The sequence below is a fragment of the Fusarium phalaenopsidis genome (assembly GCF_050370095.1).
Source record: "Fusarium phalaenopsidis strain FUZ10S chromosome Unknown contig_32288, whole genome shotgun sequence".
NCBI lineage: Eukaryota > Fungi > Ascomycota > Sordariomycetes > Hypocreales > Nectriaceae > Fusarium > Fusarium phalaenopsidis.
Genome location: NW_028145412.1, coordinates 1,556,151 through 1,571,453, shown reverse-complemented (window position 1 = coordinate 1,571,453; position 15,303 = coordinate 1,556,151). Strand labels below are relative to the sequence as shown.

Genomic DNA, 15,303 nt, shown 5'->3' with positions numbered 1-15,303 from the left:
GCACGATGATACAACCTGCCCAGGCTTGTAGTGGGCTGGCATCCTCTCCCACCCAGCTGGAGATGGCCTGTGTCTACCATCTCGAGGGTCTCTACCTAATGACGCCCTGACACGACCGTGTGATATTTCAGCCCATTCACAATATGGGCGTATGACGTTAAGGTAGGCCTCATTAAGGGTTCCCCAAGACTTAAATTTCTCTCCGAACCTGTCATTTGTGAATCCCAGGAGAAGAGGAAAGACCTCCTTCAGCTGAGGATTTCTTTGCATGCCGGGAAATAGCGATAGTCTGTAAGCACCAAACTCAACGGTCTGGTCAAGAGAGTTGTGGAGTTTTATGAGGTCGGAATAAAGGCTTTGCTGGAGATCTATAATCGGTATGGCATCAACCTTTTGGTCTTGGCGATGACTCAATGGAGTTTCGACCGGAGAGTCGCGAAACGTGCAAACTAAATGAGGGCATGCCGCTACCAGTAGAAACTCATGCCGGCCTCCAGTGGGGCGCAAGACGAGATAGATGGGAGCCGTGGTGTTGTTATCAAAAAGATAGACTTCATCTTCAACTTCGACGAGCACATCGAGTTTCCTTTGACTCGCCAGTGAGATATAGCCTCCGTGGCTCGTGCAGCGGAATCGGTACCACGAGAAATCCTGACTTTCTCTTGCCCGCATGAAGCGGTCAATGGTGGACAGCCTTGTCAGGTTGAGAGTCATGGCCCCTGAATTGGCATCTACTGTCGCGCCGTGATACCAAAGGCTTTTGCTGATGTTCTTGGGCGCATTATTTTCGGCAGTTGGGTTGGCAACAAACCGGATCTGTACGACGTTTTCATGGTGAAATTCGGGCATCATATTCTTCACGCGGTCCCAGCTAGGGTTTTCTTCATCCTCATTTCCAAGGAGCTTCTCCCAGGCAACGGGGTCCTTCCAGTTCGGCATCCACGAGGGGATTCCGGCTTCTGCATTAGCACCAGAGGCTTTGAGGAGTAGGTGAGAGGCTCCTTCATTAATGATACAGTGAGCAAAGAAGCCGGTCGCAAGGTGCTGAAGAGAGATGCTGTAATCTGGCTGAATTTGAATGCCACCTGGCTTCAAGCTGTAGGGACCAAGTATAGCGTAGAACTTGTCTCGAACGTCTGAAGATTTGCTTTTCCAAGCCAAGGATAACAGTTCAGGCATGCTCTTTGGTACAAGTAAGCCTCGCGTTACGTGTTGAAACCAAGGCGCTTTTGTTTGTTCCCACGGCCAGGTACCACTTGTCAACTGATTCAGATACTCTGTCATTGAAGGGTCCACCGAGAATATCTTGTCTCCGATGGGAATCACGACCCGTGGCGCAAGAACTAGCTCTTGAAGAACCCATGCTCTGCTGAAGTACCTGCGCTCAAGAAGCTTCTGGATGGTGAGCTGGTTCGGAGGCCTCGAGGTATCATTCGTTGGCATGGAAATATGCAAGCTTTGGAGCTCGTGGAGACGATGCCTTGTAGGAAAGCTCTTCGAAGTCTTGACTGCGATATCATCTCCTAGCCAAAGGATAACTTGGAAGCATTGGGAGTATATCTGACCCATCTTAGCAACTTGTTCACCTCTCTCTCTTGTATCTTTCTGATTGATGCATATCGCGTCGACCCAGAGCGTCCTCTCACCCCGAGATGGCCGTAGGTAGCGGAGCATGGCGCAGCAGTTGCCAGTTTGTAGCATGATATCCCAATATTCGCCAACGTAGACGGGGTGGCGCCTGAAAACGACATAGTTAGACCTTTAAGCCCAAGAAAGTTTATAGCACGTACAAAGAGAAATTGCTCGGCGGGGACAAATAATGCCGTCCAACTTACAAGATCGCATCTCCGCTCTCGCCTCCCCAAGTGTAGGAAACGGCCTCGTATTCTGGGAATTCCCTATCTGAATATGTTTCCAGCATCAGATGAATGACATCTGTTTGAAACTCATTCTCGTTGGCCACCAAGGCAATCAAGCGAAATTCGCCCGCGTCCAAAGTTCGATCATGAATATGCGATGCCCACCTTCGAAGACTCGTTTCCTCGGAGAGCTTGAGACAGGCCAAAGATTCTGTTGCTGAACTTGGAGCATGGTGCTCTATCGCTCCAGACTCGAAGCTGGGTCTGCGCGACTTAGTCCGTGTATATGTTATCGTTGACGGCCAACTGAGATTGAGCTTTCCCGGTGGCTTGTCGGGTGGGAGCGACGACATTAGACTGGCAGGATGTTCCATGAGATCCTGAAGCAGATGACGGGCGGAATTACCGCAGGCTTGGCATTTGGGGATCGAATCATCCCCAACTTGAATCCGAGGGGAATCACAGGATATTGCGTGCCAGCGGGACATTAGAATGACTTTGTGGAACGGATATAGGACTGGGGAGATGCTGAGAGACTATTAAATTGCACCGAGGTATTGTAGTAGTTGTTGTTGAGGTCATCAGTCGGAGGCAGCCAGTCTGCTGGCACTTTGACTGGTAGCTGAACTCCGGCTGTGCTGACAGTACCTAATTGCATGTCTTTGCAGGTAATTGCATACATACAAAACAGCGCTATAGCGCCCATAGCATTTGCCCGAAGAACTGTCCCATGCACGCTTTATTTCTGTCACCCACCTGGGTAGTGATCCGCGCGTGGTGTTATCTGAGAGGCGTTTTCTTCTAGCGCAGGGTACATTCTACCGAATTACAAGAAGAAAAGGACATTTAAAGATTTTCCCCCAATATTCATGGCAGAGAGTCCTAGAATAAACCTTTGGACATCTCGATGGGTTTGCTCGGCAGCTTGGCCTGAAGCCGCTGCAATCCCCACAACGCCACTCACCATCACCATCAACAGAAGAGCCACAGAAGAGCACCAAAAGCATATATAGCACGCAAGGGCAAAAATAAACATACAACAGCGGGGATTCGCTGGTCGTCACCGACCCAACTACTAATCCGCCCCTTACTGGCTTAACTATGGGAGAGCGGACGGGATCCCGTGGTCTACAGTAGGTATGGTCGTATGTGACAGCCGAGGCGAGTCCAAGGTCTATACCAGTGAGGGCAGGTACAATTCGCTGTCATTCGAGATCTCTGGAAGCATATATCTATATATGATATGTGGTGTTGTGTCAGTGAACAGACAGGGTCCCTCCCAAGATGTCAAGAGTCCTACAGACAGGAACCTTCAAGCGTCTCTTGTCAGGCCGGAGCTGTTCAAGGACGGAATCACTCCACGAAGTGACATTTACTGAGTCTCTGATTGCCAGTCAAGTAATACATTGTCCATAACTAGTCGGAAGACTTGAGAGCTGCGTGGATAGTACAGACATAATGTTGAGTCCTTGTATGGGACATGCAAGCATGAAAGAAGCGCTCTGTTGGGCTTTCCATTTCTCCAAAGGCCTTTCACACAAATTTCATTTCTTTTACGGCAAAGATAACGCCTAAGCATTCAGCTGAAGCGAGGTTTGCTTCAAAGGCCGATGGGGTGCGGAGTGAATGACAACACCCGACAACCTCGACGAAAGTGAAGGCGCAAAGCTAAAAGAACAATGCCTAAATGTTATATGACAATCAAGGTGAATTAAAAACTCGCTGAAGGTATATCATTCCTTGTCATCGCAATCCAGAAAGCCACCGTGTCGCGTTCCTTAACCCACATACCCCAGGATATCATCCCCCGACTGGGTACCATAGACAGTCTTTGCCCGCTTTTTGTACATGCCTCGTGATAAATAGATACATTAAGAAGTGCTTCCCAAGTTCAGCCAGCGTAAACAGCACGTGGCTGGCTTTTCCTCCGCATCCGTCTTTCTAGTCCTCATCGGACCACAATGCCTCTAAACTCTGCCAGATCCAAACGATGTCGGCTCAGGTCGATCATAACTAGTCGATGACAATGATTTCTTTATCTTTGGGTATTTGAAATTTCTTTCGGCGCTTTGTTGGGGACTCTAACCGCTCGTCGTCGTTCCGATCACGCTTCTTGTTCACTTGGAGACGTGCGAACGGGCTTTCAAGGCCGATGCTTGTGGTATTTCTTGAGGAAGGTGCTGTCTGTTCGCTTCCTACGTCGGATGCCAATTCGGCTGCATCCGTATAAACACTGCTGCTGGGTGAAGAGGGAGGTTCTGAGTCGTCGACCTCGACTGTGGGCTTGGGCGCGGCCTCTTCACCCGGCAACATCACCAGCAGGCGACGCCGTATCTCGTCGATGGTGTCTTGTATTTGTGTTCCCAAGCGGCTCTCAGGATTAACAACGTAGAGTGTCTGCTCCAGGGTCGCCTGGCAGAGCGTGAGCTGGCTCTGCTCTCGCGTTGTCCGTTGGGCTGGCGAGAGCTGAGCAAAAGCCGCGTGGGCGTTGCGCCTAAGCGAAGGGCGGTAATATGGAAATGAGCAGCTCATGACCTTGCGATGGCGTCTAATATCGGTAAGCTTGCGGTCTGTGTGCAGTGCACGTCGCGCTTGTTTGATAGGTACGCACGAGCTGTCAAGGTGGCGGTCTGATGTCGAGAGAGAAAATATTCACCAGGCAGTTTGCGACAGACAACTCACCGCGTTTAAGGTGACTGACCAATGACCGGGCCTTGTTTCGCAATTGCTGCCTGTCCTGTTTCAATGCCGAACAAGGAGGTGTGTTGCGCGAGAAAAAGAGAACTGTTGTTGCTGAACAACAGATAACCCTGTGCTTCTTCGACCCCTATTTCCTGGGACGCTACAGATGTTTCCAGAGGCACAAAGAGACCAGCAACCTCAACAGCATTGTTTGCGCGTACGTACCCGTCGCCTCTTTGTTTGAAGCCAGCGGTGATGATGGCCGGACAGGGATTATTTTGCTGTGTTTGGCGGGGAACAGTCGCAATCACAGTGGACCACGCGACTACGTAAACACATGTGAATGGACGAGACGGCACATGATGTCACTAGCTTGTTACACTTTTGGTGCCCAAGCCAAAGTGAGTCACTTTTGTGACACCTCCCTCTAGCTACCCTGAAGTTTCAGAGAAGACAGCTTGTTGCCTGCCCTAAAGCAAGTTAAAGAGGGAGAATAGCTTCATTTCCCTCTCTTCCTACAGTCTGTTCCTCTCTATATACGCACTACTAAAGAACATAATCCAGCTTTGGCTCACGCAATCGAAACCCCGCATTTTCACGATTCAGAGTTTGTTTCGGGCGGGGGACTCAAAACAAAACCCACGACTCAAGTGGGGTCACGGAATGATCACTCCATGTGTCAAGCAATGGTCCGCGCAAACTTTTCTATCTAGCCATGAGTTAATTTAAACGTTCTTCAGGCTGGTGAGAACACCGGCCAAGACTCATCGTGAACTTCTAGATGTACGGTGTCCAAAGAAAATATAGAATTTAAATGAAACAATTCGAGCCCTGGATGAATTACTTGTGCCTCAACTGGTTACTACAGCAAGAAAGACAAACTACCGCCTAATTCTTTCGGTTTTTAAGCTTGAATGCAATGTCCTCATCACTTATTCCTCCATGTGTATCCGTCATGTACGTCTTGAACGCCGCTGACATGCTTACTACTTGGCTAAGATGCTTTTCCTTGACCTCGGGGATAGCATCTTCTTCACTACAAGACCCTTTTTCTTGAATCGCCCTGGCCTCAAAAATGGCCAGAGCAACGGCTGTTTGGAAAGCTGCGATTTGTGTGTGAGCCTTGAGCAAATGCAAATAGGATTAACCATACCATTTCGGATTTCGCGGCCATTCCAACGTAGCTCCTTCAGCTCCGGGTTTTTCTTGACGTACTGCTTCGCGTCGTACTCATAGCGGATCTCGAGCCCGCCGTTCTTATGGTCCTCCTTGAGCTTGCGGAAGAGGTTATCCCATATCGTCTCTCGGGCTTTGTCATCAAGACGCTCATATCCAATTGACACGTGGATGCGGGACATGAAGGCTTCATCAAAGTGGCCCACGCGGTTCGTCGTCAGAAACAAGATGCCTTGAAAGTAGTCCAGGGCGCGTAGGAAGACTGCAACAATGGATGCCATTAGCAACCTCTTTGTATCCTGAGCGAGTGATCCTACTTGAAACGATACTGTTGCGTCTGAGATCATTGACTGAACGCTGCTCGAGATAAACATCTGCTTCGTCGAGCAACACAATCGCGTCCCAGGTACTGGCATTTTTGAAAAACTGGAGAAGATTCTTCTCAAGCTCGGTAGGCTCGTGACCAAGATCGGCAGCGGTGATGCTCAGCAGTGGCCTTTTCACGTATTCCGCAACAGACTCTAAGGCAATGTCAGTATCCTCTTTGAAGGGTTCATCACTCTCCATACCGGCTGTGAGTGTCTTCCCAGTTCCAGGCGGCCCGTGCAGGAGGAAGATCTGCCCTTCGCCTTTTCCGTGGATGAAGTCGGCGCTGAAGAGCTCGGCCTGAGCACTATCCACGTAGGTCTTGACAATAGCCTTGATAGTGTCCTTGTTTTCTTCCGGGCGCAGGACAAGATGATCCATTGCGTTTTCCGTGATCTTGACGTTGACTAGGCCACTAACGTCGAGGAGATCTGAATCAAATGGATGTTAGTACTATCGTGTCCATTGGCCAAATGTTGGGCTAAGCTACCATAGGAACGATCCTTGAGCATAAATCCGAACATGTGAGACATGCACAGCATGTACTGGTGGTCTGAAAGCTCGCTGGTCTCGTTTGGATCAATGTCGTCGTAGTCACTGAACGTTGCAGATGGGTACTCCTCCTTGACCGTGTCAAGATCCTGGCACTGGCTGCATTCGCAGCGTGGTGCTCTGGCACTTGCGCCAATGTCACCCTCATCCTGGCCTAGGTCCCATTCCTCTAGTGACTCGAACTCATCTCGGTCCCACGGGCAAGACTCATGCTCAACGATGACTCGCGCTCGATTGTACTGAGAAGGCAGTTAGCACAACGAACAGGTGGCTCCATCACTGTGTCGGAGTAGCGGCCCACCTTCTTCCAACCTGGCTTCAGTCCCAAGCCCGTGTACTCCAAGAATGTTGGCCCTTTGGAAAACGTGAACAGCTTCTTCCCGCGTTCAATAAGCTCCCTTCGCCGTGCTCCGCCGTCCATCTTGTCATGAAACCTGGTTGGGGCTATCGGCAGTGATACTATCTCTCTCTCATTATCAAACACGGGTACGGAAATCTTTTTGGACATGCGTGTGATGACTTGTCCGTCATATTTCAGATTCCACACCTTGACGTGGTACGTCTGAGCGTTGATCGGCCGCTCTCCCCGAGGCATGTAGTTGACACCGCCAGAGACCGAGTCAACTACGTAGGCGTTTAGCTGCCCATCTTCTCTCACATAGACATCAGACCCTGGTTTCACCAAGAGCCAAAATCCTGCGAATGTCGTTGTGGGTACTTTCTTGGCCCATTTGTCTTCCAATGACTTGACCTGAACCCTAGGCTCCTGGTCGAGGTACTTGAGCAAAAAGTCAATGTGGCGGTCGCATTCCGCGTTGTACTCTGGCGTGTGCCTCGCTCGAGGTCCAGTGGCCTGTTTTTTGTAGTCGGCTAGCTCTTGTTTGTGGTAGAATAAGTCCGCATAGGGAGCCGGAAACACGCCGCCCTTGAGCTCATCAGTGGCATCACCGGACGGGGCTTGAGAAGAATATTTGATGATCGACTGCAGAGCGTTGAGTAGAAACGGTGAGTGAATGTGTAGTCTCGTTTCGTTGACGACGTCACCAGGCTGTAACTTCGGTGTGCGTCTTGAGTTGCGCTCTCTACTGCCCGCATCCCTGCCTGCTCGGATCGTCACGGATGTTTCCTCCTCGAGCACGGGAAGCTCCAGGGGCTTGTCACCCAATCTTTCCAGTACCATGGGTTTGTCAGTGGATCTCCTGTACAGGAAGACGCGCCGGTCCCTAAACCGGTCTTTCTCGAAGTATGTGATCGTGTAATCGACTTTCGTTGTGTACACGGTCTGGATCTTGAGGTCCTTGTCCTCGAGTTCATCTTGGCGGGCATCAGAATCGTTATCAGAATCGTTATCAGAATCAGAGGAAGCTTCAGAAGAAGCATCAGAAGATGAAGAACTGGGTGAGTCTGTCTGCGACTCAAGCCGGACGATGACTTTCCACTTTGGCTCGACCAGCATATCCCAGTGATCGTGGAAGACGTTGGTACCGTCCGTGGTACAAATCTCGTACTTGCCCTCATCGATTTCTGTTCTAGCCTGTTCCTTGTCCCCGTAGGAGAACTTGATGAAGCTCTCGACGCCCTGGAACAGGTTAGCAGACATGCATAGACACAAGGGTGGCGAATAACCCACCTTCCATGTCTGACAGAGGGCCCATGGTACCAGGAACTCTTTTCCATTGTAGTGCTTCACAATGATATACTCTTTCCTCGGAGTCGGTGGGGTTTTGGCGAGAGGTTCTTCCATTGCCGGGGCCTCCGTGTCCTCTGTTCCGGCCGAAAGAACAATATCATTTTTTTCCACGGCGATCCTGGCCGCGGATACGCTCGTTCGCACTAGGCTAGCTTCAGGAATGTGAGATGAGCTCTATTCCCTCGGACGATCCGGATCTCAACATACCCAGATCCGATTCCTCTAACTTCTCCGGCTTCGGTCCTGTGTCTGGTTTCGGAGGATTCTTGCTGTTGGGATGTTCGGGGCCAGCGTGGTCCGCTTCAATAGATGCCGTAACTATCTCAGAAGCGTCGAGTTCTCCGCTCAACAGGACGGGCATTTCAGCGACCACTTTCTTTGATTCGTGATCAGTAGCCGTTGCGGATGGTAAGGGACATGAACTCATGGGTGGCTGTCGCAGGTAGTGCGTGATGAGGACTGGGGAGTAACAAGGATGGCTGAAGGCGGCAGCCAGACGGAGAGCCTCGCTAGGGAGTCCAGTGAGGCTTTATAATGAAGGAGAGCGGCAACGCTGCGGGGCTTGTTAAATTTACAACCTCCCTTTGTAAGAGCCTTCTCCTATTGCCTGGAGCGTATAGGCCTACTGGTGTCAAGGAACGAAATAACCGGGAAGCATGAGAGGGAAGGATATTATGTACGTCATAGAGAGCATGAACTCCCGGAACTGGAGCCTCTCTATCGTTAGCTAGAGCCCATCATCACGCCCGGATAGTAAGGCATCAATGTCCCCCAATCCACATTTTGGTGCCGTTCTTGAAAGGGAAATCATCTGCGTCAGGCCTGATGTAAAGATGGCATGATTTCGCGAGAAACAAATGGGATTGGCGGCTGGATATCATGTGCTGATAACGCAGTTATGCATTTCGCAGTTTTTGGCGAGCTGAAAACAAGCCAGTAAGCCGACAGCGAGGAATGACTGACGGGTAGAAAGGGGTAGAAAGCCTATTGGTGGTAGAATCTCTTGCCTGCCTCTGTTGTGCTACCGCTCATCTTCCACGGGGATGTGTTGGGCTCTTGTAGACCAACCAAAGTTGCCAAGGTGCAATGTGCAACTCCTACATAAGGACTGGATGTTAAGTCAGCGTCTGACAAACGCATGACTAATTACAACATCTCGATCCCAGGGGGACGCGGTACATTGGCATTCGCCTCCTGCCCATTCTCACTGCAAAGAGTGTACCAACGAAACACGTTGGTTGCAAATCTCCTGCAACAGGTTTCACATGGTGGCCATAAACACAGACGCATGATCATAATCGGAGAGATCTGACAGAGGGAGCTAAGTTTCTAGTCATCGTCTCCTGAGTAAGTGGCGGAACGCGGCCGAGGTGACGAGTATGATGGGATGTCTCCAGTAACATTCTGGGACCTTGGAGGTTTTTTGAACTGATAAAGGAGAAATCACAGACGTTTAAAGATGTATTTAGTACATTAAGGGTACGGAATTGTCTTAGCAACATCTGCGGGATTGACCTGTCGTTATTTCGAGGCGTTGTACTTGCGGTACGAGGGATGTTGGGCACCCAGCCTGCTCAGGCGCCAAATACAGCTGTCTACATGTAGTATTAATAACAACCCTTTGGCAGTCTGTGACAGTACTGCCCCACCCAAGTCAACCCTGATTTAGTACCCGTACCTCGAAAGCGGCAACATCTCCCAGTACCAGGCTATCCGTCATCTGCCGCCGCAGCGAGTATCCGCCCCAGGATGGAGAGTTCGAATCAGCTTGACGAGGGTCCAGAGGCCCAGATACTTGAGGGTAGGGTCATCATTCGCCGATTCACGGATCAGCTCAAGGGGGCCGACGATCTGGAGCGTTCAACCAAAGCGGCGCAAGCAGAGATGGACGAAGAGGAGGAAGCGGTGGCGCAAACACGGCTGAAACTACTCTATGAGAACTCAACGAATAGCAGCACCTCGTAAGGCCAACACCTATCATCTTATTGGCAACAACTTATAGAGTTAGACCACAAGAATTCGATGTCGTAGAGATTGCTAGGGTCGAGTTGCAGACTATGGTTGATAAGTGCACCGAAGACGCCGCCAAACCATCAACGCTCGAACGCATAGGGCTCCCATTCAAGTCGCCAAAGAAAAAGGTTGTTGATGTGCTTCAGAGTTCGGTACAAGGCAGTTTTACCGAGCTCAAAGTTTCTGTCGATAAGCTTGAAAAGAAGTGGCAGGAAAACCATGGGCCTGTAAGTCAACCTCTGCATGCTGGTATCCGCCGCTTACAATTTAGATATACAATGCTTTCAAAGACCTGTGTGGCACTTTCGATAACCACAAAAGTGTGTTTGCGATATTTCCGTCCCAGAATGACTACACCTCGGTGTTCTGTGCGAGTTTGACCTGCCTGGTAAATGTAGGCTGGCTGCATGCTATCTAGGACTTGACTGAATGAAAATAGGCCGCGAATAATCATAGCGAGATCGCCGAAACGCTGTCTAAATACACCGCCAAGATATCAGACAAGGTGGCAACTTGCTCCAATCTCATCTTGATTATCAAAACGCAAGAGATGAGAAAGAAGCTCGCGAACATCTACGCTCGCATGTTCAGGTTCTACCGAGACGCCATAGAATGGTACCTGAGTTCAAGGCTCGCGAGAGCATTCCAAAGTTTCAATGAGAACCTGAAGAAGGGGTTCAGCGATGCCAAAGAAGAGCTTGAAGACGACATCAATGAACTTTATCGGCTGGCCTTTGTGGGAAGCACCGCGATGGCCGCCATAAGGAACGGTCAGGTCTCGAGTTTAGAGGCTGAGACGCGCCGTCAGCGGTCACTCTATCCACGACATGACACCTCAGCTGGGCATCGGATGTTCATCCTACTGGAGGCCAGCTGGGTAGGCAGAGAATTTTCCAAGCCATCTCTCGAATCGGTAAAATCCCATCTGGCAATCGAACCTGCGACCCCCATCACAGACGCAACAGCTACCGGCCTAAGTCGCGTCCAAGCCCGCGCCTACAGCCCTGCCCTGAAGCCTTTTATCATTGGCGATGAAGGCCCGGGCTTGTTCGGTCAGGGGAACTTCTGGCTCGTCGAGAATGATGTGCTTCCCAAGCTGCGGACTTGGATGGTTGAGGATGCGGCACCGCATACACTATGGGTCTCCAGCCCCTACGACACAACGGAGACGACAAGCGCACGAGCGACAGCACTGGCCGTCATTGCGGCGGCGTGGCAGGCGGAAACACCAGTCATCTCGCACTTCTGTCAGCGGCTGCAGCGGGAGAAAGTGCGGGAGGGGATGACCATCGAGCAGGCGGGGTTGGTTGGGTTGGTCTACAGCCTGATCCATCAGCTATTACAGTTTAGCCAGGCGGAAGACCAGCTGGATATCAGTGGAAAAAGCCTCGCAGCGTTGAATGGTAGTAATGAGTCATGGCCTGAGAGTCTGAACGTCCTCCGGGCGTTGCTTGACTGCACACCCGTGCGAATGTACTGCGTGATCCACGGGCTCAACGATCTTGAGTGGGGGGGAGGGAGGGAGCCGTGCCAACAACTCTTGGATGTTTTGTTTACCCGGCAACAACGTGAGGGGACAGTGTTCAATATCCTCCTCACAACAGAGGGGCAGTCGCGGGTGTTGCCGATGTGTATCCAGTTGAAGGATATGCTTATTGCCACAAAGCGTGCAAGGCATGTGAGGAGGTTTGGGACGAGGGTCGAGCTATAGCAAAGGTAGAGCTGATGTCAGAACGGTTGCTTTTCTACATTTACTAAGGATATGCTAATCTAACTGTTAATGAAGTCTAGAAGGGAAACTAGATGATCATTTGTGATACATACATGCTTTGTGTATATTGCTTTCATTGAACCAATGTGTTCTTTATTCTAGTTGAAGCCCGGCCCTTGATGGGTTAACTGAGCCAGAAGATCGTGGCTTAAGACAACTTGTGATCCTGTGACCAACCAGATTAACCCGCCCTAAAATTTCCCCAAAGCTTGTGGAAAACTATTTATTTTGAGATATGCCTCAATGAGCCCTCAGACACTTTGTGTTTGCGTCCCTGCTCTGACCCGTCAAGGTCAAGCCCCCAATCTTGGCCCTGCCCGACAGGGTACCGTCTCAAGCTCATGTACCAGTTGTTTGCCATGTTAACAGCCAATAGGCAACCGGATTTCCCCAGTTATCTTAACATACGTTATTATTGGCCATTCCATATATAGCACGGCTGCACCTTGCCATACGGCAGAGATGGAACAGAAGAGGTCAATGAAAAATATCTCTCGACACAAACAGGCTGAGCGCATGGGACTAAACGCGGGCACAATAAGGACCTTGTGTCGCCTTTACATGAGATCAGGCTGCTTCAATTATCGTTCTTTCTTCCATGGGTCTGTCGCGCCCGCGGCCTAGGAACTTACAGGCAACTTATTCCGAGCCGTCTACACACTCAATCTGCTTAGGTACATCACATCACCGTCCTTACTCATCACCGTCTCGTGCTTCACTTTGGGTATGCCTTCGTAGTCCCGATGCTTTTGTAGCGTGTGTTTTCAGTGCGTTTTTCTTTCCACTGACTGCACATCAGCTTCTTTCCTGGCGATGTTACTAACGACTTTCACTCTAGATCATCGCCGTTAATTGTCCCTACCGTTGTCGCCGTCAATCCACACACACCCTCGACAACATCACAGCACCATGACGGATAGTCACGTTGAAAACCAGAGCCAACGCAGCGAGGCTGAGAAGCCATACCATCTCGTTTGCCTGATGTTGGCGGATCGGCTTGCGACACTTGAACTGACTAGTGAGGATCTGTCACGAGTCTCCAGTAAAGCTGAAGCTATGCTCTTAGAGGCCGTCGTGGCTATGGATGAGATAACACGGGCTTGTGATATATGCCACGCCAAACAAAACGACATCGACAGTCTCGAGCAATTTAATCACAACCGTTACGAAGCCCTCCGTGCGCACCTTTAGGATCGTTTCCCGGAAGGCCATCCAAGGTACGCCGACGTCTTGATCATGGAGTCTCTCAAGTACGAGAGGGCCCTTTGTAGTCGTTCTCAGCATTTGTTTGCCGAGAACCTGAAGCTTGAGTTGATGACAATGGAGCTGCTGCGCAATGCCCTCAATGATAGAGTTTGTATCGAAGCCTGCCGCGAATAAAGGAGCGTAGGAACCCAGACAAGGGGTCTCCGCCGGCACAGCAGGAGGAGCACGATGAAGCTTGCCTTCAGGCAGAACAGAATCACACCATGAGCATTGACGAGCTGGCGGTTGAGGTGGAACGGTATTATCAACACTTTATCCAGCTTCTGGAAATGGAATAGCTTCAACAGTGGAGTGAAAACTGGGAGAAGGTGTTGCAAACATTTGGAAGACACGGCATACTTGTTTTGATGCTGGAGGGAATCTCAAATCTTGTGGAAGTTGATCTGTGACGTGTGTCTTGCCTTCTCGTCATGTGAATGTGAATGGTGCTACAAACAATGCTAAGCTGGTCCTGGGTTGCGTCTTAGGTCAGTCAGCCTGATGATGCCCGGTCTGTGATGAGCCATGACCTCAGGTAAAAAGAAGAGCAAAAAGAGCAATCGTTTATATAGGAACAGCCCGATGCGGGGGTCGAACCCGCAACCTTGAGATCGCGTACTCATCACCCAGTCAAGGGTCATTTAAGAGTCTCACGCTCTACCGATTGAGCTAACCGGGCGTGACTCTGATTGGTCGAAACGAGATGCCCAATTCGCTTGTCAGCGCGGTGGTCGCGATGATCTCCGTGGTGTTGAAACCACATTCAAGTTATTAGCGAGATGTAGTGTGCTATCACTACCTTAATCACCCGAAGCCTGGTATAACTTTGGAAGAAAACTATTAAAAATTTTGTAATGAGGCGTCTATGAGAAATGAATAAACTCGGTTTGCTGTTCTATTGGGGCAATATTCTTTTGATGAACCAACCCTCTCTCAAGTGTGCAATAGAAATAAAGCACGACATCTGTGATCTCGAGTGTGATGCCGAGCAATAGTACAAAGTGGATATAATCCCGAGGACGGACTCAGTTAGATGCCAGCCTAGCCGGTAAGAACGTCAAAGTGATCAGTCGTGTTGAGGAAATACCCAACACTGTTGACCATAATCATCAGGCCATCCTGCTGAAGGCCACCTCCCGGGATGTAAATCTTGTTTCCAACTGCAGCGGCGCTCGTTCCATGGCGCGGCACATGCATAGGAGCCAGTTCCTCCCACCCCTGCGTCTCGACATCAAACGCCTCCACGTTGTCAAACACATCTGTCTCTATGCATGCTGCTTCTCTTCGTTGCCAATCTGATCTCGCTGCAACGCGTCGTGCGAGCTTACCAACCTCAGATAGGCTGGAGAAAAGCGTCTGGTTGGGCTTTCCGGCTCTTGTACTCTGGTATCGCGGCTTCCCTCGTCATGGTCATTGTATCAGTTGTGTACAGCTATTACACGCTCGATCCTCATATCCAATCCTGGCTCCGGTGCATTCGCCTCGTCACGGCTGTCTACCTCGCGGTACTAGTCTTTCTACCTATCCAGGGTGTCATTATTGCACTTCTACTTCCACGAACCTCCCCCATAGACCATTTCAGCCAGGGCACTATGCGTGCCAAAGTGATTCTAGTCCTTTTCACTTCGGTACTCCTCTCTCTCGGTGCCTGTTTTCGCGCCGGTGCTGCCTTCATCCAACGACCCGCGGAGAACCCCGGATGGTTCAACTCCAAGGCGGCTTATTACTGCTTCAACTACGTGATCGAGTTAGTTGTGGTCCTCACCTACGTCTTGTCCCGCTTCGATCGTCGATTTCATATCCCGAACGGAAGCAGTGGCCCAGGCGACTACTCCAAGGGAGGCCCGGGTGAGATGTTAGGGAAGCAGAGCATTGATGAGGAGACTGTTGGGGTGGATGGTGCGGCAGTGTCATCTTCTGATCAGTAGGCCTTGCCTAAGAGCAATACA

General features: G+C 50.4%; 3 protein-coding genes and 2 non-coding genes across 5 annotated transcripts; 2 read left to right on the top strand and 3 right to left on the bottom strand.

The window, feature by feature from the left end:
- Window positions 1–2,892: 2,892 nt before the first annotated feature.
- Window positions 2,893–3,008, bottom strand: LRP88_04094. Its single transcript, XR_014475169.1, has one exon. It is a non-coding gene; the product is annotated as a 5S ribosomal RNA (ribosomal RNA).
- A 2,421-nt stretch (window positions 3,009–5,429) lies between these two features.
- Window positions 5,430–8,686, bottom strand: LRP88_04093 (ATP-binding protein; the record flags this gene model as incomplete). Its single annotated transcript, XM_083240679.1, has 8 exons — window positions 5,430–5,644; window positions 5,695–5,979; window positions 6,035–6,238; window positions 6,287–6,514; window positions 6,574–6,874; window positions 6,937–8,214; window positions 8,266–8,477; window positions 8,533–8,686. The coding sequence occupies 8 exons, from the start codon at window positions 8,684–8,686 to the stop codon at window positions 5,430–5,432; spliced, it is 2,877 nt and encodes a 958-aa protein (XP_083103969.1).
- Window positions 8,687–10,074: 1,388 nt separating this feature from the next.
- Window positions 10,075–11,738, top strand: LRP88_04092 (uncharacterized protein; the record flags this gene model as incomplete). The annotated part of the gene is made up of 4 exons (XM_083240678.1): window positions 10,075–10,286; window positions 10,334–10,565; window positions 10,778–11,640; window positions 11,693–11,738. 4 exons carry the CDS (start codon window positions 10,075–10,077, stop codon window positions 11,736–11,738), a joined length of 1,353 nt encoding a protein of 450 aa, XP_083103968.1.
- A 2,192-nt stretch (window positions 11,739–13,930) lies between these two features.
- LRP88_04091 lies at window positions 13,931–14,033 on the bottom strand. The gene has a single exon. It is a non-coding gene; the product is annotated as a tRNA-Lys (tRNA).
- A 727-nt stretch (window positions 14,034–14,760) lies between these two features.
- On the top strand, window positions 14,761–15,282 carry LRP88_04090 (uncharacterized protein; the record flags this gene model as incomplete). Its single annotated transcript, XM_083240677.1, has 1 exon — window positions 14,761–15,282. The coding sequence occupies one exon, from the start codon at window positions 14,761–14,763 to the stop codon at window positions 15,280–15,282; it is 522 nt and encodes a 173-aa protein (XP_083103967.1).
- Window positions 15,283–15,303: the final 21 nt, after the last annotated feature.